This window comes from Perognathus longimembris, chromosome 4 (assembly GCF_023159225.1).
Source record: "Perognathus longimembris pacificus isolate PPM17 chromosome 4, ASM2315922v1, whole genome shotgun sequence".
Taxonomy (NCBI): domain Eukaryota; kingdom Metazoa; phylum Chordata; class Mammalia; order Rodentia; family Heteromyidae; genus Perognathus; species Perognathus longimembris.
This window is the reverse complement of record NC_063164.1, coordinates 593,314-617,920: the sequence shown is the minus strand read 5'-3', so window position 1 is coordinate 617,920 and position 24,607 is coordinate 593,314. Positions and strand designations below refer to the sequence as shown.

The following is a 24,607-nucleotide window of genomic DNA, read 5'->3' as shown; positions in this document are numbered from 1 at the left end:
GGCCACAGTCGGGTGGGAGGGGGCGAGGCTCGCTGGAACTACGACTCCCATGAGGCGCTGCGCCCGCGCAGGCCAGCGGGCACCGAATGCCGAGCCGGCCCCTATTGGCTAGCCGGCTCTGGGCTGGGAGCCCTGATTGGCCGAGGACCCTGAGGCGACAGGTTCCGGAAAGGGGACGAGCAGCCAATATGGCGGCGGAGCGCGGCGCGGGGCAGCAACAGTCGCAGGAGATGATGGAGGGTGAGCGGTCCCCGGGGGCGGCCCTGGAGCCGCGGGAGGGAGTTGCAGGCTCGCGTGGCTCCCGGTCCAAGAGGGGCTGGGCATCCGACCACGGACGCGGCACCGCGGTAGCTGTCAGTCGGGCTGGCTGGGGCGGGGAAGGCCGGCCCCGGGCAGCCTCGGCCCGTGGGCTGCAGCGGGTGGCAAGGACCGGAACCCGGGGCCGAGCGTGGCGCGAGCCCGCCGGGTCGGGGAAGCCGACGGGGAGACGGCGAAGCGGGGAGTCTCGCCGCGAACCTCGGAGATTGACAGGCGGGATGGGGCGGGCCTCCTTCCGCCCGCAGGGATACCGAGGCTCCGAGCGCCGCGACCTGCCGACTCCGCAGTACCTAAGTTCTCGCGGCGGCGGAAAGCGGACGGGTTGTGGAGAAGGCACGGTCTGGAGCTCCAGGGAGCTGGAGGCGAGACCCCTTTTCTAGGCCTTCGGAATCTTGAAAAGAATAAATTCCACCTTCTTCCTCCTTTTCCACTTCGTTGGAATTATGTCACACACCCCCACACACATATCTGTGTATATAACCTATCCCTGCTATTTATGCTTTTAGGCATAATTATTATGTGCAGACTTAGAATCAGATGCGTGTGTGCACACGCACACATACTCCCAACTGGAGAATAGTCTCTGAGTGCCTAAATGCTGTTAGCCCCAGAAGAACAGTCACAGTCCTCACACACACACTCCCTTTCCCTCTCTCTCTTCCTCCCTCCCTCCATCTGGGGAATCAGTCTAATCTCCTGAGTGCCTAAATGGTTTTGCTTCACTGGTTGAGTGGTGCAGACCTCCAGAAGAACAAGCACTATTTTCATGTGAAAAGTACTAGGGAAAAAGATCCTGGAGCTGGGGGGAGGTAGAGGACATATTTGGGAGTGATGCCAGCTGCATTGCCAACCAGGTTGGGGACCGGAAAGATGCAGGTGGGAGGAATCAGCTTTCATTTGGTAGGAAGGAAACCCAGTCAAAGGCAAAAGGGTGTGGAGTGACAGTTTGGTAATATAGAAGGTCAGACCAGGAGTCCTGTTTTTTGGTACCCTTGAATCTTTTAGAGCATGAAAGTAGCCCTTTCCCCTCTCCCCACTGATCCAGCTCACTCCTGATTCTCTTCCACTATTTGCATTTCATGATAAAGGGCAAAAACAAAAGCCAGGCTTTTCTCCATTCCACTCCCACATATTATTAGCTCTGACACTTACTGCTTCGAAAGCTCTGACACCTCCATTCCCACCATCAGTGCCTTCACTCAGACCTTCCTCTTGGAGATTTGATTGCCTGCCAGCTCATGGTGCCCAGCCCCACAGCTACTTCCTTGAGTGCTAATTTACAGCCTCAGGCTCCAGACCCTCTCTGCCACCCCCCTCACCATAGTCACAAGTTTTACATGTGTTCCTCCTATTCTTTGGCACCTCTTGGAGGAGGTGCATGGGCTGTTACTCAGGACTTGGTTTTCCTGTGCTCCTGGTAGCTCATTTGCTAAATTCCCCAGTATGCCATACCCTGGTAACTGCTCTTGTGCCCTTTCTAAATTAACCCAGACAACTGTCTTGAGGCTGAGGGCTCCACTAGCTCTCTTCTATGAGGAGCCTGAGACATGAAGAAGAAAGTGATTTGCCAAAGCTGAATCCTTAGTGGCAAGATGCAAACGCATTATCAATCTAGAAACTCCTGAAATCAAGATCAGATTCAGTGGCAATGAAGACTAGAGTAGACAGAACAAGAAGAGAGAGACCAGTCAGGAGGCAGACCTAGATCTCAGACTTTGGGTAGTAAGAACTGAGCCAAAGGACTGGGAGTATGGCCTACTGGTAAAGTGCTTGCCTCATAAGCCTGAAGCCCTGGGTTCAATTCCTCAGCACCACATATATATAGAAAAAGCCGGAGGTGGCCCTGTGGCTCAAGTGGTACAGTGCTAGTTTTGAGCAAAAAGAAGCCAGGGACAGTGCTCAGCCCCTGATTTCAAGCCCCAGGACTGGCAAAAACAAAACAAAAAAACAAAAAAAACTGAGCCAAGGGCTGGGAATGTGGCTTAGCTGTAGAATGCTTGTCTAGCATATATGAAGCCCTGTGTTCGATTCCTTAGTACCACATAAACAGAAAAAAAAGCTGGAAGTGGTGCTGTGGCTCAAGTGGCAGAGTGCTAGCCTTGAGCAAAAGAAGGTCAGGGACAGTGCCCAGGCCCTGAGTTCAAGCCCCGGGACTGGCCAAAAAAAAAAAAAAAAAAAAAAACTGAGCCAAGGCAGTTATTAGTTGAGGAAGAAGGAATGGATATAGAGGTTTGTAGACAGATTTTAAAAGAATTTTTTTATCCAGTATTATTTCTTAAATGTTCTTTGCTAGATAACAGTGGGAAATTCAGTGGGAACCTCTTTTCCCTTGACAGCTTGTTCTTTTGTGAAAATTGGGTTAGAATCTCATGCCTGTAATCCTAGCTACTTGGGAGGCTGAGATTCAGGGGCTCCCAGTTAAAAGTACAAGGCTAGTCTGAACAGTAAAGTTTATGAGACTCCATCTCAACCCATGAAAAGCTGGACACAGTGACACTTGCCATCCCAAGTATGTAGGGAATATCAATAGGAGCACTGTGGTCCAGGTCAGCCTGAACAAAAAGCAAGGCCTTAGTTGAAAAGTAAAGTAAAAGGGCTGGAAGTGTGGCTTAAGTGGTAGAGTACCTGCCTAGCAAGTCTGAGGCCCTGAATCCAAACCCCCCTTAGCACCAAAAAGAAAAGAGGGGGGTGGGGAGGCTGGGCGCCAGTGGCTCACACCTGTAATCCTAGCTACTCAGGAGGCTGAGATCTAAGGATTGAGGTTCAAAGCCAGCTGGGGCAGGAAAGTCTGTGAAGAGAGTAATTTTATTCTTTGTACTGAGGTTTTACTCAGTACTACTAGAATTTGTTCTTGGCCTCATGCTTGCTAGGTGGATGTTCTACCACTGAGCCATTCCTCCAGCTTTTATGTACTGGTTATTTTTTAAATAGGATCTTGCTTCTTGGGGCGCCCACCTGAGCTGTGATCCACCTATTTTAGGCTTGTACCTAGGATGACAGGTATGTGCCTCTGTGCCAGGTCTTGCAGGGAGGGGGTCTTATGAAGTTTTCTGCCTTGTAGATAGGATTATAGCATGAGCCACTCCCCCAATAAGGATAATTATTTAATAGCCTTGCTAGAGAAAATTTACCAGTCTCTCACATTTAGAAACTGCTATATTCATGAACTCAAAACAGACTCCTAAAAGCTTTGAGTTGACACTGCTATTTTACTATTGGAGCTGTTCATACAGGGCATTTGACACTATTGGGGCATTGCCATTTTCTTCAGAATTTCTACTCACTGATGGTTAGTCTTGATTTCTTTAAGAATCTTAACCATGTGAACTGAGCTGGTTTTCTTGGCCAAGTGGATAGTGAGATGTGGCTGGGGGTTGTAGCAGAAGGGTCACAGTAGTCCACTCTGTGGTCAGAAGTAATAGCTACCAGGAGGTTCTGCACTGCGTGCTGCCATTAGAGCATCTGATCACAGATGCTCCCAAGGATTCCATGATACTTGGCAGTTCTTCACCAGCCACTCGGGTAGGAAGAGTGTGTTACCTGCCCTCTCTGTGGCCTCCATGCTGTGCCCCAGTTCTCCCTGCCAGGGTATGCCTAAAATAGTACAGGGATATGGAGGACACCCAGGTTTTCAGAGCTAAATTCACCCACTATTTCTGAATGAAGTTGTGCTGACTTAACATCTGGGTGTTAGTCTGTTAAATGTTCTTCAAAAAGTCACATAAAGTGGACATAGATTCTCATGACAGGTGTGGGTTCAGTTGACAGGAAGGTTGAATCCGAAGAGTCGGGTGATGAGGAGGGAAAGAAGCAGAGCAGCGGCATTGTGGCAGACCTCAGCCAGCAGAGCCTGGAAGATGGAGTGGAGCGGGGAGATGAGAACGCAGAAGGTACTGGGTGCTGTTAAGAACCACAGATTCACCGAGAAGGAAGTGTGTTGGTGGGAGGTGCTGGTTTTGTTGAATATGTATACTCAGGTACTGTGTGACTGTCCTGGGAAGGCTGGAGCATGAGGGTGTGCACTCGGGGCCCTTCCTCAGGTGACTCATGTGTGGCCCTTGCAGACGGGTGCAGAATTGCACTGATGGCAAACACTAGTACTGGGTTGGTTGGACCTGGTGTATCGGCTGTAACAGATCCCTGTGTGTAGCACCCCGACTTGAAAAAACGGTGCAGGATGATTACTGTTGTTACTCTCTTACAGAGACCACTTCCATCTCTCCATAGCAACAGTCTCCTACAGGATACTCTTATAGGGGCCACTTCTGGTCCCAGCACAGTTCTGCAGGATCAACTTTCCAAGTGTATGGATATTAGGAAGATTATTTGATGGTGAACTAGCCAGATAGCTTCCTCTGGTGGCTTTTTATCCACTTCCATAATTGCCCATGCCATTTTGTTTATTTGCTCAGGAGAGTCAGTATACATGAAAAAGAACGAGAGAAACCCTGTGAACACAGAAAGTTATGCAAGATTATTAGTAGGTTAAAAAAATTCTAAGCAGGCCTTGTACTGGTGGCTTACGCCTGTCACTGTAACTAAGGAGGCTGAGATCTGAGGATCCTGGTGCAAAGCCAGCCTGGGCAGGAAAGGCCATAAGACACTTATCTCCAGTAAATTCAGAAAAAGCCAGAAGTGGCGCTGTAGCCCAAAGGGGTAGAGTGCTACCCTTGAGCAAAAGAATTTGCTCAGGGACAGCACCCAGGCTCTGAGTTCAAGCCCCAGGACTGGCAAAAAATAAAAAATTGTAATCAGGATATGTGTAGATTTTTTTTTTGGCAGTGCTGGGATTTGAACTCAAGGCTTTACACTCTCATTTGTTTTGTTTTGTTTTGTACAAAGGTTGGTGCTCCACCATTTGAGCCATACCTTTACTTTCAGTTTTTTGCTAATTGGAGCCTCAGATTTGTCTACCATAGCTGACTTCAAACAGTAATCCTCAGATCTCAGCCTTTTGAGTAATTAGGATTACAGGCATGAGATACCAGTACCCAACCAGAAATCTTACTTTCAATTAAATGTGAATATGTGGTTTTACTGTCTAAAAAGTAAAACACATCAGCATTGCTGAGGATCGATCTGAACAGCGGGTTTGATAAGGATCTGTCTTCTGCATTTTCCAGATCTGTAGGCAGTGTGTGAATTGTTCAGGTATTCATAATCATGCATTACTCTTATAAAAATAAACTTAAAACATAGCTGATTTTTAAAATAGCATTGTACTGTCTGTGCCAGCAAAGATGATTGGTAACTATGGCAACTGAATTTTAAGGGAAGAAGAGATTACCACAAAAGTACCCATAATTTTTGGTTAAGAACTTAAATGTCATTACTCTGGAAGTGATGTGGGTAGACTGAGAGCATGGGCATGTCCTCGCTCACCAATTGGCCTACGCGCAGAGAAGCTCAGATCTGTACCTTTGAGACATTAGGTGGCCATGGAGAACTTGGGGCTTCCTTTCCTTGCTGGCAATGTTATCTTGCTATAGCAGGACTGTGGTCTATGACAGATGAGAATAAGGCTTGTCTTGCTTGCCAGAGCACACGTGCTACAAGGAAAGCAAGTAGAATTAGAGCTTACCTTGTCTAAATCCCAGGATGTCTCCAGAAGACTAGAACACATTCTGGTTCTCTTTGAATGTGTCCTTCTAGTTCTTAGAATAAGTGAAACTTTTTCTTACTTATAGTTACTTAAATCTTTTTTTTTCTTTGCTGGTCCTGAAGCTTGATTTCAGGGCATGGGTGCTGTCCCTTAACTTTGTGCTTAAGGCTAGTGGTCTACCACTTGAGCCACAGCTCCACTTTGGGCTTTATCCGAGTAGTTTCTTGGAGATAAGAGTCTCACAGACCTTCCTGCTAGGGCTGACTTCAAACCGCAGTCCTCATATCTCAGCCTCCTGAGTAGCTAAGGTTACAGGCGTGAGCCACTAGAGCCTGGAATTATTTATATCTTAGTTCAAACAAATTCAAACATGTTAGCCATTACTTTTTACCTTATATTCCCTGACTTTAATTTTACCTCACTGCCTTTTAAAAATATGAATATGACATAACCAGAAAATGTTCCATGGTCAGTGAGCAGTTCAAGTAGGGGGAAAGAACAGCTGAGCTGGGTTTGCTGCAGACTGGATCCCTCCAGCTGTGGACCCACCCCTGCCCTGACCTGGGTGCACTGCAGATGGGATCCCACCAGCTGTGGACCCACCCCTGCCCTGAGCTGGGTCTGCTGCAGATAGGGCCCTCTGGTCTTAAGGGGGCTTGAACAGCACTGCCTGATCCAGCACCACCTTCCCCTGTTAGTCTCCTACTGTCCTTCCAACGAACCTGGCGTCCAACCTTAATTATAATGTTATCTTTTCTTTTTTTTACATGCATGGTCAGCGTTTTATTTATTTATTTATTTATTTATTTTTTTGGCCAGTCCTGGGGCTTGGACTCAGGGCCTGAGCACTGTCACTGGCTTCTTTGTGCTCAAGGCTAGCACTCTGCCACTTGAGCCACAGCGCCACTTCTGGCCATTTTCTGTATATGTGGTGCTGGGGAATTGAACCCAGGGCCTCATGAATACGAGGCAGGCACTCTAGCCACTAGGCCATATCCCCAGCCCCCAGTGTTTTATTTTTTGAAGGGTGGTTTCAATGCATAACAGTTAGTCAAATTGAGAAGCAAAGTTTAAAATAGTATTGTAAGGGTAAGTTATAACACAGGTAATGACTGTTTATTTAAGAAATCTTGATCTTAGAGCTTATGATGCACCTCAAGGGCAGTAGCACCCAGGTTTTCCAAAGAGCCAGTCATCATTTTTTTCTCGTCTGCATTGACTTCTCATTAGCGGCCTTCTGCTTTTGCTGCATTATCTCAGAGTCCCTTTGCTTTCTCTGAGAGGTAGTCAAGCTCTCCTCTTTTCTTTTTCCCTTGCTTATTTCCTGGTTTTCATATTTTTCTGGCGGGCAAGCGCTTGTTGATTTTCACGGGCCATGCCGACCACTTGACGGGTCTCGGAGGAGAGCGACTCGGAAAAGCAACGGCGGCCATGGTAGGCTGGGCTGCACGGTTGCCCTGGGATCTGCCAGGTTGAGCCTATGGGGGGCCTCCAACCAGTCAGCCTCACGGCCCCGCCCTATAATGCTATCTTTAATGCCTAATTAGTGCTATCTTTGGGGGGGTGGGACATTTGGGTCTGTCTCTTAGATATGTTCAATCCTTTTATTTAGGCTTTAGGTTAATTAGTTTCCTACGAAGTTATGGGTAAATTACAACAAATAACACTGTTTAACTGACCACTGTTGATCATTATATAAAAGGCATCATAAATTGGGCACATGTGGTTTATACCTGTAATCCTAGCTACTCAAGATGCTGAGATCTGAGGATCACAGTGCAAAGTCTGCCCAAAGACTGGCACCAAAAAAAAAAAGTCATAATGAAAAGTCAGTTTACTGCTGGACAAGATAGTACATGCCTGCAGTCCCAGCTACTCAGTAGGTAGAAGTGAAGATTATAGGCTTGAAGCTAGCCAGGGCCATAAGTTAGCAAGATTGCTTCTCAACTAATAAACTAGGCTTGGTGGTATGTGTTAGGTTTTTAAAGTAGGTAGCCGGTCAAGGAGAACACCACGCGGTATTCAGGCAGGAGAGAACGTTTATTACCGAACTGCTGGCCTGTGGCCAAGATGATCCATGGCCGGAGAGAAGGGAGAGAGAGAGAGAGAGAGAGCGACCCCCACCCAGCCCTGCCTTATATCTAGGGCAGGGGCAAGGGGTATGGCCAGGTGGATTAGGAGGTGACCTCAGGGAAAGGGGAGGTAACTGCCTCCAGGTCTGCAGGTTACCCAGGTAGCTGGGTGGAGACTTAATGAGGTGGGGGCATCTACATGGAGCCCTCAGGGAGAGGACCTAACAGTATGCACCTGTAATCCCAGCTACTGGAGGCATAGTAGGATTATCACTGTTCAAGTCCAGGCCAAAAAAAAAAAAAAAATGCAAAACCCTTTCCAAAAAAATAACAAAACCCAAAAGGGCCATGGGTGTGGCTAAAACGTGGTAGAATGCGTGCCTAGCAAGCATAAAGCTCTGAGATCAAAACTCCAGTACCACTAAAAAACTATTAGGTAAATTCAGCCAGGTGGGACCATTACTTCTTTGTTAAGCTGGTTCATGCCTGGTCCCCTCTCTGAGGCTTTGGGGGAACCAACCAGGAACATGCAGTTCAAGGTTGTGGGAGCCAGCCCCACTGTGGAAGCAAGTATGGGTTTGCTCTTAAGTAATTGAAGCATAAGAAAGAGTCCGAGTGAGATCATAACAGGGTGTGTACAGAAAATAGGAGAGAGGGAACATCTGAGGCTAGACTTCAGAGACCAGACCTAGAGAAGCACCATGAGACAAGCAGCCCAACATCTAGCTTCAGAAACGGTGGCACATACCTGTACTACTAGCCCTTCAGAGGCTGAAGCAGAAGGATCAGGAGTTCAAGGCCAGGGCTGGGAATATGGCCTTGTGGTAAAGTGCTCGCCTTGTATATATGAAGCCCTGGGTTCGATTCCTCAGCACCACATATATAGAAAAGGCCGTAAGTGGTGTTGTGGCTCAAGTGGTAAGAGTGCTATCCTTGAGCAAAAAGAAGCCAGGGACAGTGCTCAGGCCCTGAGTTCAAGCCCCAGGACTGGCCAAAAAAAAAAAAAAATAGTTCAAGGCCAGCCTAGGCTACATAGCAAGTTTGACACCAGTCGGAGCTACCTAGTAACAACCTTTCTGAACAAAAAGAAAAAAGGCAAAGAAACTATAAAACTATGGGAAAGAGGAACAGTGACTGAATATTTGGTGATATAGAGGAAATAATACTCTTGAAAGTGTTTTGGATTTTGTGTATGTATACATGTGCATGTGTGTGTTTGCATCTCTGCTTGTCTAGGTTCCTCTTGACTGTCATTCATGCTTCACTGGTTCTGTTGACACAAATAGAGAAAGGGGCTGCTAATACAAGACTGAATGGCCGCTGTGGAAGTGGTTTTCAGCTGAGCTGTCCTTGTCCCCCACCCCCCTCCTATCTGACAGAGGAAGCTGGCTCTTTGGGATATAGTCATGAAATCCAGATGCTGGCTCTCTACTGGAATTAAATTGCTCACCAAGCTTCCACTCGAGAAAGTGTTTAAATTATTCACTGGGGCTCTTTGATCCTATCTGTTGAGCTCTGCTTCATGTTGTTTGCTCTTTGGAGAGAGAGCATTTATAGATGCCAGGCTACTTTCCAACATAATAAAAGGCACTTCCCAGAGCACGTGGTGTACCAAGCACGATGGCCTGGTTTTCTGCCACAAACAAGAAGGGAACCCAAACAGGCTGCTGCCACTGTGCGGGCTCCAAGAAGGCAACAGCAGCCCGGCAGCACACTTCCCAGCAGTGACCAGGCTCAGCACCACACAGGCAGCCCCTCCCCTCTTCCCACTGTCATATCAAGCTGTGTTTTCCTTTCCTTAGAAATCCAGGGGCTGGGGCTGGGGCTGGGAATGTGGCTTAGAGGTAGAGTGCTTGCCTTGTGTACATGAAGCTCTGGGTTCAATTCCTCAGCACCACATAAACAGAAAAAGCCGGAAGTGGTGCTGTGGCTCAAGTGGTAGAATGCTAGCCTTGAGCAAGAAGCCAGGGACAGTGCTCAGGCCCTGAGTCCAAGCCCCGGGACTGGCAAAAAAAAAAAAAAAAAAAAAAAATCCAGGGGCTCAGATGGAAGTTTAGAAACCTTTGCCAGTAGCTAAGTTCAGAGAACTCAGAAGGTTCAGGTGTTGCCCTACTGATCTCCCTTGGGGTGCGCTGCGCAGAGGTGTCTGTGGGCTGTAGATCTTGGCATCAGACAAAAGTGGCAGCTCTACCAATACCTGGGCCACTGCCCTCATTGGAGGAGGAGTTCTGAATGGGCTCTTTTTCTTTCTCCTGTTTTCAGAGGAACATGAGCTGGCTGTGGATATGGAAACCATTAACCTGGACCGAGATGCAGAGGTAACACTGCCTATCAAACCAGCCTCGGTGTGGTGACACAAAACCCCTGGCTCTCGGGTCACCCTCAGGAGGACTTGTAGTGAAACCGCTGAAACCTGCTTGCTTTCCTACTGCTTTAGTAGCAGCAATGGAAATCCCCTGTATCCGTCAAGGACTGGGTGACACATTAAATGCCTTTGACTCATAAGTTACCTGGGACCAGTGACTATAGTGCACACAATCGGGCCTCATGTCCCCAGCCTCTGAAGAGCAGCATGCATGCAGCCAACAGCCAGGGGTTAGATGCGGAATGACTGCCACTGGCTGTAGTTCTTTCCCAAGCTCATGGCTGGTCAGCTAGAGGCTTGTCCCCTACACCCAATGGGCTGGGATGCTAGAGAAAGCTGTCACTTTCCAGTCATTTTAAGTCATTTTATGTTTTACATAAAAAAATACAAAGCAGACCTAAACCGAAGAACACCTGGCAACTCACCCTGTGTACTGTCATCTGCCAGTCACAGACCTGATATGGCACAGGGTTCCTTCCTCACACTCACCCTCCCTGCCTGGCGGCAATCGCTAAAAACAACTATCCAGGAAGCAGGCCTGCCCCTGGCTACAGCTGAACTTGAATTCTGTGTTTCAGGATGTTGATCTGAACCACTACCGAATTGGGAAGATTGAAGGCTTCGAGGTGCTGAAGAAAGTGAAGGTGAGAGGGATGCTGCCCTGTCCCCCCACCTGTGGAAGGTGCTGACCCATGCTCCCCTCTCCCTGGGAGGCAGGTGTTTTCAATAGCCTGGAACAAACTGCTTTGGCTCTGAGCTCCCTTCAGTAGTGCACTCACAGTCTTCCACTCTCAGCTCACTGCAGTCTTGGAACTCTCTTCAGCCAGATGGACGCCTCCTTCCCAGAACAGCTGTGCTTGGTATGGGAACTGCAGCTTCCTTTTGGGCCTTTGCCTGTCCTCAAGTTGGGCAGGAGCAATTCTAGCTTCACACCTTTGCTCACCGGCCCCTGGAAGGTCATGGCCTTTCTGGGAGCCAGTAGGAGAAGGAGAACATCCTCTGGTTAGGAAGGGGTCCTGTGTTCTGTTGCCTGTGTCAGTCCTCTTTCCCTCCCTCAGACACTCTGCCTTCGTCAGAACTTAATCAAATGCATTGAGAACCTTGAGGAATTGCAGAGTCTTCGAGAGCTGGATCTCTATGACAACCAAATCAAGAAAATTGAAAACTTGGAGGCACTGACCGAGTTGGAGTGAGTCCCCAGGCCCAGAGGAATCAGAACTTGGGGGAGGGGGCAGTCTTCACAAAGCCAACCACTCTTTCTGGCCCTGCCTTTAGGAGGCTGCCCCATGCCTGGTTCCCAAGTCTGCCAGCTGTGTCCCAGGCTCTCAAAGGGCAGGGCAGCTTCATGCACATGATTGGTTTGTTGGACAAACCTTTTTTTGTTTTGTTTTAATAGTAGTACTGAGACTTTGAACTTGGGTTCATGCTTGCTGGGCAGGCAGGCAGGACCACTGAACCACACCTTGTGTGTGCGTGTATGTGTGTGTGTCTGTCTGTCTGTGGCTCAAATTCTGGGTCTCACTCTGTCCCTGAGCTTTTTTTGCTCAAGGCTAGCACTCTAACACTTGAGCCAGAGTGCTTCTGACGTGCGCGTGCACGTGTGTGTGTGTGTGTGTGTGTGTGTGTGTGTGTGTGTTGTGTGTGATTTAATTGGAGATTAGGTCTCATAGATTTTCCTGCATGGGCTGACTTTGAACCTAGAGCCTAAAATCTCAACCTCCCAAGTAGTTGAGATTACAGATGTAAGTTACCAGCACTCACTCCCCTTGAAGATTTTTGTTTGGTTTAATTTAGTTGCGTAGTTCTCAGGTCACTTCTGTGTGCAGTGCATGATGCTAAGTCCTGCTGTGGGCACAGGAATGAATTGGCCCTGGTGTTTGCCCCAGATGCAGCCCCACTGTCAGGAGCTCACAGCCCCGGGACCCTCAGCTTCTGGACAGCCTCAGTCCCACATGGCGGTGCTAGAATGAGCTAAGTGGCAGGGCGGTGGCCAGGTCCCCACAGTGACCAGTCCTCGGGTAGGATGCCTCTGCTGAGTGAAGTAAACTCCACTCATTAAAAAAATGTTCTGCTTGCTCTCAGGATTCTAGATATTTCTTTTAATCTACTGAGAAACATTGAAGGGATTGACAAGTTGACAAGGCTGAAAAAACTCTTCTTGGTCAACAATAAAATCAATAAAATTGAGAACATAAGCAGCTTACATCAACTGCAGATGCTGGAGCTGGGCTCTAACCGCATCCGGGTAGGTGCAGACAGCACTGCTGAGTGTCCACAGGCCCTTCTCCAGGGTGCTGGTCCCCGGGGGTGCACACAGGCTACATGCGTGGCTGGGTCTTTGTGGTCCCAACTTGAGGCCTTGCACTTGCCAGGCCTCAAAAGAAATACCCTTGCCTGGGTATTTCTTATGGAGGTGTAGTTTTAAGAACTGGGAGTCAGGATGAGTGAGGACGGCAGGCTGTACCTTGGTCTGGACTACCTCTGCAGGTAGATATCACTTGTTCTCCATCCACACCCTGACCTCGCTTCAGGGCACTTCCAACCACGCCACATGAGGGCCCTGGCCCTTTGCATGCGAACGTGCTTGTGGTAGCCTCCTCAGCTGGCCTCTAAGATGACTGTCACAAGCTCAGCAGGGTGTGCTCCTGTACACCCTTGCCACCCAGAAGCTTATGCCAGTGCACTTGCTAGGCCAGCCCTCTTCCCTCAGACCCATCTCCAGAGCACTGTGCTAGGCCAGCCCTCTTTCCTCAGATCTGTCCCCAGTGCACTTGCTAGGTTGGCACTCCTCCCTCAGACCTGTCCCAGAGCCCTGTGCTAGGCCAGCCCTCCTCCTTCAGACCCGTCTCCAGAGCACTTGCTGTGCTGGCCCTCCTCCCTCAGACCTGTCCCAGAGCCCTGTGCTAGGTCAGCCCTCCTCCCTCAGACTTGTCCCTCAGAGCTTTAGAAGGAAGTGGCTCATCCTTAGTATCGGCTGTCCCAGCGAGACATACCAAGTGAGTCGTGGTGACTGAGGTGGGCTATACCTCAGCTGGCAGGCACCGCAGGCACCTTTACTTATGAATTTGCCTAATCTGTTGTTTCAAAGAGAGCGCCAGACTTGAGAGGAGGAGGGAAATTGAGAGGTCAATGCTCTGTCCTTAGGGACCGGACAAAAACCATGGTCCCTGCCTGGGATTCAGGTAGAGTAGAAGAGCACACAGTGACATCAAGGGCAGCAGTGGAGGAGACAGGAAATAGCATCCTCAGGGCATCCCAGTGTCCTAATGCCTTTGCCCACAGTTCCTACATCCTGCTTCCTGGAGGCCCAGGCTCAGGGTAGAGAACTGTGCCCCAGCTCCCCAGACAGACACAACCTCAGCACTGACATGAGGGGCATAGGCCTGAGCAAGGCCTTGGACTGCCCAGCACTTCCTGGCATCCATACTGTATACTTTCTACATTGTGTCATTGGAAGATTCCCCAAACAGATAGGAAATGTGTCCAGTGTCAAAGCGCTGGACATCTAGATCACCCTGTCTTCTTTACCTGGCTCAGCTTGCTGGCTGCAGTCCTGACTGCTGTCTATCCTCTTCACAGGCAATTGAAAATATTGATACATTAACCAACCTGGAGAGTTTGTTTCTGGGGAAAAACAAAATTACTAAGCTTCAGAACCTGGATGCACTGACCAACCTGACAGTCCTCAGCATGCAGGTACTGACCCTTCCCAGCTCCCTGCCACACTGGCCCCCAGGCCAGCCGCCACACACCCAGCTGATCTCACTACGTAGCCCACTCAGTCCTCCTGCCCCAGCCTCCTGAGTGCTCAGAGGATAGGTTTATAAGCTATCCAAGGCCAACCACAGATTTCCATCTCTCTGTCTGCAACTAGCACATTGTTTTACAACCAGTAATTGAAATAGACTTCACAGACTCCATACATGTCTCAAACTAGAATTTTATTTCATTTATTTATTTTGTCCATTTTGGGACTTGAACTCAGGGCCTGGGTGCTGTCTCTGAGCTCTATTACCCAAGGCTAGCCCTGTACCACTTTGAGCCACAGCTCCACTTCTGGTTTTCTGATGGTTAATTGAAGATAAGAGTCTCACAGCCCAGAGTGCTAGTGGCTCACACCTGTAATCCTAGGTACTGAGAAGGCTGAGATCTGAGGATCATGGTTCCAGGCTAGCTGGGGCAGAAAAGTCCTCATGAGACTCTTATCTCCAATTAACCACTCAAAAATCAAAAGTGGCTCTATGGCTCAAGTGGTAGAATACTAGCCTTGTACACAAAGAGGCTCAGGGACAATGCCCAGGCCCTGAGTTCAAGCCCCACACACAACTGACAAAAGCCTCACAGGGGCTGGGAATATGGCCTAGTGGCAAGAGTGCTTGCCTCATATATATGAAGCCCTGGGTTTGATTCCCCAGCACCACATATATAGAAAACGGCCAGAAGGGCTGGGAATATGGCCTAGTGGTAAAGGGTTCACCTCGTATACATGAAGCCCTGCGTTCGATTCCCCAGCACCACATATACAGAAAATGGCCAGAAGTAGCGCTGTGGCTCAAGTGGTAGAGTGCTAGCCTTGAGCAAAAAGAAGCCAGGGACAGTGCTCAGGCCCTGAGTCCAAGCCCCAGGACTGGCAAAAAAAAAAAAAAAGAAAAGAAAAGAAAATGGCCAGAAGAGGCACTGTGGCTCAAGTGGTAGAGTGCTAGCCTTGAGCAAAAAGAAGCCAAGGACAGTGCTCAGGCCCTGAGTTCAAGCCCCAGGACTGGCAAAAAACACACACACACACAAAACCACACACACACACACACAAAAACAAACCACAAAAGAGTGTTTTAAGCCAGGTGCTAGTGGTTCATGCCAGTAATCCTAGCTACTCAGGAGGCTGAGATCTGAGGCACGGTTCAAAGCCAGAAAGCAAGAAAGTTTGTGATACTCTTATCTCTGGTTAACCACCAGAAGAAAAAAACCTGGAAGTGGCACTATATCTCAAAGTCATAGAGCACTAGCTTTCAGCAAAAGAGTTCAGGAAATAGTGACCAGGCCCCAAGTTCAAGCACCATGACCAAACAAACAAAAAGAATTGCTTTTGATTTCACAATACTCTATACATGTGACTTTTAAAAATTATTACATCATTCAAGTAAGTCTTCTTCAAGTATATCTAAAAGAGAGTTTTTTTTTTCCTTTTTAAATTATCTTACATTAGCCAGTGGAGGATTTCATTTGTCACATTTTCACATGACAAAAATATATTGTAGTCAGTCTTACCCCTCTGTCCATCTCCCTCTCCTAACAGGTTTCTTTGTTCCGTTTTCATAGTTTACCCTTTTCATTCTTCTTCATATGATATCTTCATATGCTATTTAGCTTGCTGAGATAGCTTGTCAAAGAACTTCCATGATGAATTTTCCCCTACAACAGGCTGCACAAGTCCCATTCCAGCACATTTTAAGTGAAATGACTTTCTCAGATTTTCCAAAATAATAAAGAAAGCTTATTTTGCCAGATGCCCTTGCAGTGCTTTTCCTCTGTACGGCTCTGACAGCATCAACTCTTCCTCCTGCAGAGTAACCGGCTGACAAAGATTGAGGGTCTGCAGAGCCTGGTGAACCTTCGGGAGCTGTACCTCAGCCACAATGGCATCGAGGTCATCGAGGGCCTGGAGAACAACGTAAGCATCTAGTGGTCGGTCTATCTAGGAGTAGGGTACCCAGGAGCTGGCAGCCAGCATACACTGCCCTCCAGGGCACTGCCTCAGAGATCCCCTCTTCTGATACGAGCTGAGCGGTGGGCCTCTGCCCTATGTCCAACAGCTGACATCCTACTGCTTAGAGTGTAGGATTTCAGCACAGACACCACCCTCCCTTCTGGAGGATTTGAAATCCCTCCCTCCCTGCCTCATTGATCAATCTCAGCCCGTACCTCCTGGCCCACAGGGGCAAGCTTGGCTCAGCTGCTCTTCAGGAGGCCGTGCACATGCCTGTGTGCATGTCTGTGTGTGTGCGTGCATGTGTGCACATATGCATGTGCACTCATGCACGCCGGTCTCCCAGCCTGGATGTTGTGGAGTCTTGGAGGTCTCCTCTCCCTCCTCCCAGCTGCCCTTGAGGAGTTGTCCTGTTCCTCCTGCCCTCTCTGGGCTCTCTTGCTCCGGAAGTGCCTCTCTGCTCTCTGACAGGGACCAGTCGCCTCCCCCACCCCACACCTACCTCTACCTGCTTTCCTCAGTGCAGGATTCATGACAAATAAAATACTGTGTCTCATTCAGGTCTACTGGGGGTTTTGGTTTTCTGTTCTGTTTGTGAGATCACCTGCAATGTCACCAGATGGGTTGCTGTTTGTTCTTAGGAGGATTGTGCTTCAGCCTCACCACAGGTTTCTTTGCCCTTTGTGCCCAAGCTCAGTCTAGTTCAGTAATCGGTAATGTTCTGGAGGAGGAAAAAAAACCCGTGTTTTGAATTTCATTTCACCAGCATCCATTGGGAAATTCTGGGAAGTGTGGTCGCTTCCCTCCAGCCTTTGTAGTGGACAAGTGAAGCAGTCATTTGCTCCTGTTGCGCAGAGTGGGCGTCAAGGCATCCTGAGCAAAGGTGGCTGCAGCAAGATCAAGTGTGTGTGCTGGCATGGGGCACCGGTCCTCCTTCTCCTGCAGGCTTCAGCGTGCCTGTGCCCACCAGAGTCTCAGGACAGCCTCAGGAAAGAAGCTAGGGGGTGACACACCAGTATCCTGGTCCTAAGCCTTAAAAATAAAACAAAAAATTCCACTGTGCTATCATACTGCTCATCATAATCTAAATTGTAGCTCTTAATTGATCAGGAATTTATCTTCATGGTGGAAGGCTATATTCCTTTTTCCCCCAATGGTAAATGCCTTTCCCAGCACCATTAATCCAACAGCTCCTCCTCTGTCGTGCCCCTGACACTGACTGTCCCTGACTTGAGCTGCCTCTTCTGTGCCACAGGGCTTTTTCTCCTTTTGCCTCAGCATGCACCAGCCCCTGACCTGGCTCTCACTTAGCACTGCAGCGAGCCGTTAGCCCTGGTTGGGCACAGGGCCTCATGCATACTAAGCAATCACCCTACCACCCGAACCGTGCCATTTGTCTTTTATTTTGTCTCTGAAATTGGATCACAGTCCTGTCTCTGCCTCTTAAATGACAGGTTGCAGGCATGTGCTGAGACCCTCAGATTGAAGCCGCCTGAATTTCTATGTGCTCAAGGCTGACACACTACCACTGGAGCCACAGTTCTACTTGCAGTGTTTGGTAGTTTATTTGAGATAAAGAGTCTCATGGACTTTCCTGCCCAGTCTGGCTTCAAACCATGATCCTCAGATCTCAGCTTCCTGAATAGCTGTGATTGCAGGTGTGAGCCACCAGGGCCTGAGGTTTTCTTTTTTCCCTTAAGGCTAGTGCTCTACTACTGGAGACACAGCTCCATTTCCATTTCTTTCTGTAGTTAATTGGAGATAAAAAGTCTTACAGACTTCTTGCCCAGGCTGGCTTCAAACTGCAATCCGCAGATCTTAGACCCCTGTGTAACTAGGATTATAGGTGTAAGCTACCAACAACCAACTCCTTTTTGTTTTTATGTTTTTAAAGCAATCCTTTCTGGTTTGCTTCTGAGTGAGGTTTCACATCATCACCCACCTCTTTACATATCTCAGTACCTGAGGCAGGCGCTGGTGGCTCACGCCTGTCATCCTAGCTACTCCAGAGGCCGAGATCTGAGGATTGCAGTTCAAAGCCAGCTAAGGCAAGAAAGTCCATGAGACTATCTCCAATAAACTACAAAAAAAAAAAAAAAAAAAAAAAAAACCATAAGTGGAGCTGTGGCTCAAGGGGTAAAACACTAGCCTTGAACAAAAGAAGCTCAGGGATAGTGCTCAGGCCGTGAGTTCAAACCCCATGACTGGCAAAAAAAAAAAAAGTTTGAAGGAGCTGCCATCTCTACACAGACATGGCGGTGACCATGTGGTTTACTGAAGGTGGCAGGTGAACCTGTGTGAACCTGACTAAGCCAGCGCCCTGGCCAGTGTGCCTGATGCTGGTGTGCTCGGCACTCGGCAGGGGGACAGTACTCCACGACCTTGAGCATGCCATGCCATTAGCACTTTGGAATCTGCAGGCCACTGCCAGGTACTTAAGTGTTTGTGTGTTTTGTTTTATCTGAGACTTTAAATATCCCCTAAAAATTGGAAGGATTTAGAATCAGAACACCAAGAATGCAACAGAAATAGAACTACAGTAATCCAGAAGAAATTTTGTTTCCTTATTTTAGAACAAACTCACAATGTTGGACATTGCATCAAATAGAATCAAAAAGATTGAAAATGTCAGCCATCTCACAGAACTGCAAGAATTCTGGGTGAGTGTCATACTTGTGGGGATGAATGGCCCTTTGGCCACCCTGGTCCCATTGAGTAAAACTCATGAGTGAACGCGAAGCGTCAGTCCTGGAAGCCTTGGGTGCTGAGGCTAGGTGGGTGTGCTGAGGCTTTGTGTCCAGTGTGGTCTGGCTGCTCACAGGCTCCTCAGATCAGCCGTCTCCACTGCCCCTGCTCGTCTGAAGTGCAGAGTGCCCAGCCCCATCATCTCCCAGGGTAGTGTCTGTGCCTGGCTGAGATTTCAGGTAATAGCTGTGCACACAAATCATCTGGAAGCCCCAGTCTCTGTATGGTTTGGCCAGAGTTGCCATTTGACCAGGTTTTGTTTGTTTTTTGTTTTTTTTTTTTGCCAGTCCTGGGCCTTGGACTCAGGGCCTGAGCACTGTCCCTGGCTTGTTTTTGCTCAAGGCTAGCACTCTGCCACTTGAGCCACAGCACCACTTCTGGCCATTTTCTATATATGTGGTGCTGGGGAACCGAACCCAGGGCTTCATGTATACGAGGCAAGCACTCTTGCCACTAGGCCATAGTCCCAGCCTTGACCAGGTTTTCAAGCCTCAGTGAGGGAGTGAGTATATTCCTTGCAGATACATCCCCATATAACAGAAGGAATGCTGGGTGGATCTCTGCAGCCGGCTGACCTGGAATTGACCTTGTATGAAGCAGGCTGGGTCGTGGCTTGGGAGAAGTACTACAGAGCCAGGAGGAAGAGAGCAGGATGCAAGAAGAGGTCTTTACAGTCCCTCTGGGGGCTGGGAGATGACCACTGAGCTGAAGTCTCTGTCAGGATTCCATCTCAGAATTCTAAGCCTTTTGGACTTTCCCCTGGCCCCTACGGCATGGGAGCTGACATTCTGTGCTGCTATGAAGTGAATATTACCCTCAGATAGGCTCAGGCTGATCCAGGGTTTGTGCCAAGTCTGTGGCATGGTTCCGCCTCCTCACTGACCCTGTAATGTAACTGTGTGTTCGCTTTCTCCTTCTCTTAGAAACCCACCCAGGTTTATGGATGGCTTGCTCTGGCAATGTCCCGGCACCCTTATGAAGAGCATCCGATCTTGGATAGCTTTAGGATGTGGCAGAGAATAAGTCAGGGGCGCCTAGAACAGTTGAGCCCTCATGAGCCAGGTGGTCTCGGGCAGCCCACTCTGAAGAATGTGTGGCTGCTGCAGGCCACTTGGCTGGATTTAGAGCTGGCTTCAGAGAAGCCAGGCACTGGTGTGTGTTGAGCACAGCTCTTCCGCATGCCTAGAGACAGGTCCTGGGACACAGTGCTGAGACCCCAGCCAGGGCCAGCTGTCAGGGAACCGGTAGGCTGCAGATTAGACCCGTGGGCTGGATAGCTCCTGTCCCTGTGGCAATGGAGGAGTCCTGTGTCGTAAACACCAGAGAAGGACCACGCACATTTTCAGAATCTGGGGAGGGCTTTATGGCACCGATTGCTTTCTGTTTGATCTAATTGTCACAGCACCTTGTGCTTAAGGCAGTTTCGACCATCTTCAGGGTGAGGAAATGGATTATATGAAGGGAAGTTACTGATAAGGAACTTTGAATCCCAGGTCCTTGTTCACACTTCACTAGTCACAATAAGAGCTTGCAGAAACGCAAGCCCTGTCCTCAGTGATTTTTCCATGTACCTCCACCAGTTACTGGGGAGCACTGAACTCTTCCTGGCTTTCTCCTTCCACTCCACCAGGTTATCCTTGTTTTCTAAATGTGTGTTAACTGTCAGGGCATCTGTCTTTAGAGTTGTAAGGCCTTACACTGTCATCACCTGTGACATTGCTCCGGTTTGCTGTCCTGTGCTTGTGCTGGGGGTCCACGGGAATCCTCTCCATCAATCCGAGGATCAGTGTTCTCATGGACTCTTCCTCCATCCTTTACCCTCCCTTCCTTAGTAATGAAGAGCAGCAACTCAGGGCCTTCCACGATCTCAAATACAATCTCACAGTTAGATGACTGAGATGGTCTGGACCACGGTCCTCCTATTCTTCCTACCAGCTAGAGTGGTATGTATATGCCACCAGCTTTTTATTGGTTGAGATGGGGTCTTGTGAACTTTTTCCCAACATCTTCCCATCCACTTTGTGTGTGTGTGTATGTGTACAGTGTATATGTGTACACCAGGGCTTGAACACAGGGCCTGCACACTCTACCCTTTTCTGTCAAGGCTAGTGTTCTACCACTTGAGCTGCCATTACCATGGCCCAACCCTCAGGCTTTGCTCTGGCTGTGCCTAGTCTCTGGTTCCTACAGCTGTCTCTTCATGGCATAATTTTCTCTTCCGTAGTACCAGATTTCTGTGAAGATCATGCAGCAAACTTTTAATTTCAGGTGCTGCATTCTCAGCTCTAAGCTGACATTTGGTTCTTGGTTTGTCTTGTGGAGAGAGTCAGTTCTCACTAGATTTATGTGTCCCTTTAAATCCTTCTTTCCTTCACGCGTCTAGTTTTTTTTTTTTTTTTTTTTTTTTTTTTGCCAGTCCTGGGGCTTGGACTCAGGGCCTGAGCACTGTCCCTAGCTTCTTTTTGCTCAAGGCTAGCACTCTGCCACTTGAGCCACAGCGCCACTTCTGGCCATTTTCTGTATATGTGGTGCTGGGGAATTGAACCTAGGACCTCCTGTATACGAGGCGAGCACTCTTGCCACTAGGCCATATCCCCAGCCCACGTGTCTAGTTTTTTATTCTATGTTGTGCATTATGAAGAGAGACTGTTGAATGGCTGGATTTGCACTGTCCTCCTTTAAGTTATATTGGACTTAGTAGAGGGAAGTTGACCAACATCCTGACTACCTTACTATGATGCCTCTACTTGATCCATCTGCTCAGGCTGTCCCAGCTCTGCTGTAAAGCCGTGACCCCTCTGTGGTCTCCAGTGAACATTCTGGCCATCTAAGGCCTTTCCACTCTGGGGGACACAGACACGGCCCTGCTCCATCTGGGTTCTGATCATCGTTCAGCTTGTGTGCCCTAGTTTCTCTACTGTGTAAGGCATCATCTTCAGCCCAAGATACAGAGGTCAGATATCAAAGGACTTCTGAAAGCTAGGTGCCAGTGACTCACGCCTGTCATCCTAGCTACTCAGGAGGCTGAGATCTGAGGATCATGGTTCAGAGCCAGCCTAGGCAGACAAATTTGAGAGACTTTTTTGTTGTTTTTTGTTTGTCCTGGGGCTTGAACCCAGGGCCTAGACACTGTCCCTGACCTTCTTATTGCTCAAGACAAGCACTTTACCACTTGAGCCACAGCGCCACTTCTGGCTTTTTCTGTGTATGTGGTACTGAGTAATTGAACCCAGGGCTTCAAACATGCTAGGCAAGCACACTACCACTAAGCCGCATTCCCAGTCCCTTATATTGTCCCTTATATTGCTATATTTCCCTAACGTGTACATTTTTTTCACTGAAGATATCATAGAGATTTTTTCTGACCAAGATTAGAATATCAGGGGGCTGGGGATATGGCCTAGTGGCAAGAGTGCTTGCCTCGTATACATGAGGCCCTGGGTTCGATTCCCCAGCACCACATATACAGAAAATGGCCAGAAGTGGCGCTGTGGCTCAGGTGGCAGAGTGCTAGCCTTGAGCAAGAAGAAGCCAGGGACAGTGCTCAGGCCCTGAGTCCAAGGCCCAGGACTGGCCAAAAAAAAGAAAAAGATTAGAATATCAGAAGTGAAAAAAATAGACATAGCTAACTTTATAAAAATTCAAAATATTGTGCCTGGTAAAGGAATACAGTGGCCAGGCTCACACTTGTCATCTTAGCCATTCTGGAGGCTGAGATCTAAGGAGTGTGGTTCAAAGCCAGCCCAGGCAGGAAAGTCCCTGTGAGACTGACTCAAAAGCCAGAGGTAGAGCTGTGACTCAAGTGTTAGAGTGATAGTCTTGAACAAAGAGTCTCAGGGACAGCACCCCAAGTCCTGAGTTCAAGCCCCATGACTGACCAGAAAAACAAAAGAACATAGTGGTGGCTGGGCATTGGTGACTCACATCTGTCATCCTAGCGACTTAAGAGGCTGAGATCCGAGGACTGCAGTTTGAAGCCACCCTGGGCAGGAGAATCTGTGAGACTCTTATCTCCAATTAACCACCCTAAAATCAGAAGTGGAACTGTGGCTCAAAGTAGTAGAGTGCTAGCCTTGAACAGAAAAGCTCAGGGACAGTGCCCAGGCCCTAAGCTCAAGCCCCTCAACAGACAAAAGAAAAAAGAAGTATACAGTGTCCACCAGAAACAGTGTTCTGTTCCTAGTGCGCACTCACCCATGGCTGCAGCTCCACACCCGAGGTCTCTGGCACACAGCCATGTAGGGCACTGGCATCCCAGAACGTGGCTTTCTTTGCTCCAGAGTTTATCCAGGCTAGACAGTTGCCTGCATCTTCTGTGCCTACTGGTGTTTTTCCTAGGCCTCTTCCTTGAGTGGGTCTTAGTCTCACTTGGTGCCACAGGCTGTCACTGAGATAGTGCTGTGCTTCCCAAAATTCATTCTAGCCTGAGAGCCACGCGTGTTCCTGGACTTGGTGTGGGTGTCTGTGTGACACAGCCTGTCCCCATGGTCCATTGGGGATGGAGAGCTCTGCTAAGGACGGGTCAGGTCAGGACCGGAGCCCCTGCTGGGAGCCCCCGCCCTGTGGTGGCCCTGAGCCAGCGTGGGGCATTCACACAGGCCCTCCCTCCGTGGAGAGGACTAGGAGGGTGTGGGCGTGGTGCGGAGCAGCCTCCCCTCCACTGTACTCCAGTCACAGTCGTCCCCGTGAAGAGTTGCCGAGAACCAGGCCTTTCTCAGCTCCTGCCCATAGCTCTGGGAGCCACGGGGAGACCACACCCGCACTCTGCGCTGGATCTGGGTGGAGCTCCCCGGGTGCACAGTCTTGGTTCCGCTTGAGACTCTACCAGGAAGAATTAAGAGGCTGCGGGAGAGCCCACGTGCAGGGACGGCCCACCACTAAGTCTGGCGGGCTCTGGGTGGACAGCCTAGTGAGCTGGCCTCTACCCACCTCTCCCGGGAGGTCTCCCAGGTCTGGGGTCCCAGGCCGGAGGCCAGTTGATGGCTAAAGGCTGTTGTTGTGTCTGTACCCCAGATGAATGACAATCTCCTGGAGAGCTGGAGCGACCTGGAGGAGCTGAAGGGTGCACAGGGTCTGGAGACAGTCTACCTGGAGCACAACCCCCTGCAGAAGGACCCCCAATACCGGCGCAAGGTCATGCTGGCCCTTCCCTCCGTGCGGCAGATTGACGCCACGTTTGTCAGGTTCTGAGCCCGCCTCGCTCCTCGCCTGACCCCTCTCCTCTCAAGAACTTCCCAGCCACGGTGTTGAGTCTACCTGTCGCCCGGCAGTCACCCCGCTCAGCAGTCTCCACCGATGGCAATAAACAGGCCCGGGCGGCACTCCCGTGTGAGCCACTCACCACTCGGAGATGCCAATGCTATTAAACCTTGCCACATGGTCTTCCCGAATTGTTGATGGTTATTGTGAGCCATGGAGACTTTGTCTGGGGCCACTCGGCCCCAGCCCCGCCCGCCTCTGGTGACGTGGTCTGAGGGTAGCTTAGGGGTGTCCACGCCGCTGCTCAGGTGGGCGACCAGGGCCACCCCGGCAGGTCTCCAGGGGCCACCTGCACCAGCATGCTGTTTAGTTTTTCAGACCAGTTGATGCCTGAAAAATACTACCTATATTTAAAAAATAAAGTGGGTAAAAGATGGTCCATGTCTAGGTGCCGAAGTCCTCAACTCGTGTCTAGAGCAGTGGCGGCCACCAGCCTCTGGTGGTCGCCCACACCCACCGGCCCAGTGGCACTGCTGTCCATGTGAGCCTTGTCTGCAGGGATGTGAAGACCTGAACTCTTGGCCACCGGCCGTGTGGCCTTC

The 24,607-nt window shown here is 49.4% G+C and overlaps 1 protein-coding gene and 1 pseudogene across 3 annotated transcripts; one reads left to right on the top strand and one right to left on the bottom strand.

Annotated features, from left to right (window-relative positions):
* The first annotated feature begins 76 nt into the window (after positions 1–76).
* On the top strand, positions 77–24,441 carry Ppp1r7 (protein phosphatase 1 regulatory subunit 7). 3 transcript variants are annotated; one of them, XM_048344388.1, is made up of 11 exons: positions 174–240; positions 3,250–3,318; positions 4,080–4,208; positions 10,255–10,310; positions 10,936–11,001; positions 11,416–11,546; positions 12,440–12,602; positions 13,937–14,053; positions 15,921–16,025; positions 18,635–18,721; positions 23,820–24,441. In XM_048344388.1, the coding sequence occupies exons 2-11, from the start codon at positions 3,312–3,314 to the stop codon at positions 23,994–23,996; spliced, it is 1,038 nt and encodes a 345-aa protein (XP_048200345.1). In that variant the 5' UTR covers positions 174–240; positions 3,250–3,311; the 3' UTR covers positions 23,997–24,441. The 3 variants fall into 3 exon arrangements, with proteins under 3 accessions (XP_048200344.1, XP_048200343.1, XP_048200345.1); XM_048344386.1 differs by lacking the exon at positions 3,250–3,318 and having other exon boundaries at positions 86–240; XM_048344387.1 differs by lacking the exons at positions 3,250–3,318; positions 4,080–4,208 and having other exon boundaries at positions 77–240.
* Positions 7,005–7,393, bottom strand: LOC125350126 (annotated as a pseudogene).
* Positions 24,442–24,607: the final 166 nt, after the last annotated feature.

Excerpts from the sequence above, each read along its gene's own strand:
- Ppp1r7 (XM_048344386.1), top strand. The coding sequence starts at position 87 with ATGCCGAGCCGGCCCCTATTGGCTAGCCGGCTCTGGGCTGGGAGCCCT. Across the intron at positions 10,311-10,935 it reads ACCTGGACCGAGATGCAGAG|GATGTTGATCTGAACCACTA; the intron begins GTAACACTGCCT and ends TCTGTGTTTCAG. Across the intron at positions 16,026-18,634 it reads TCGAGGGCCTGGAGAACAAC|AACAAACTCACAATGTTGGA; the intron begins GTAAGCATCTAG and ends TCCTTATTTTAG.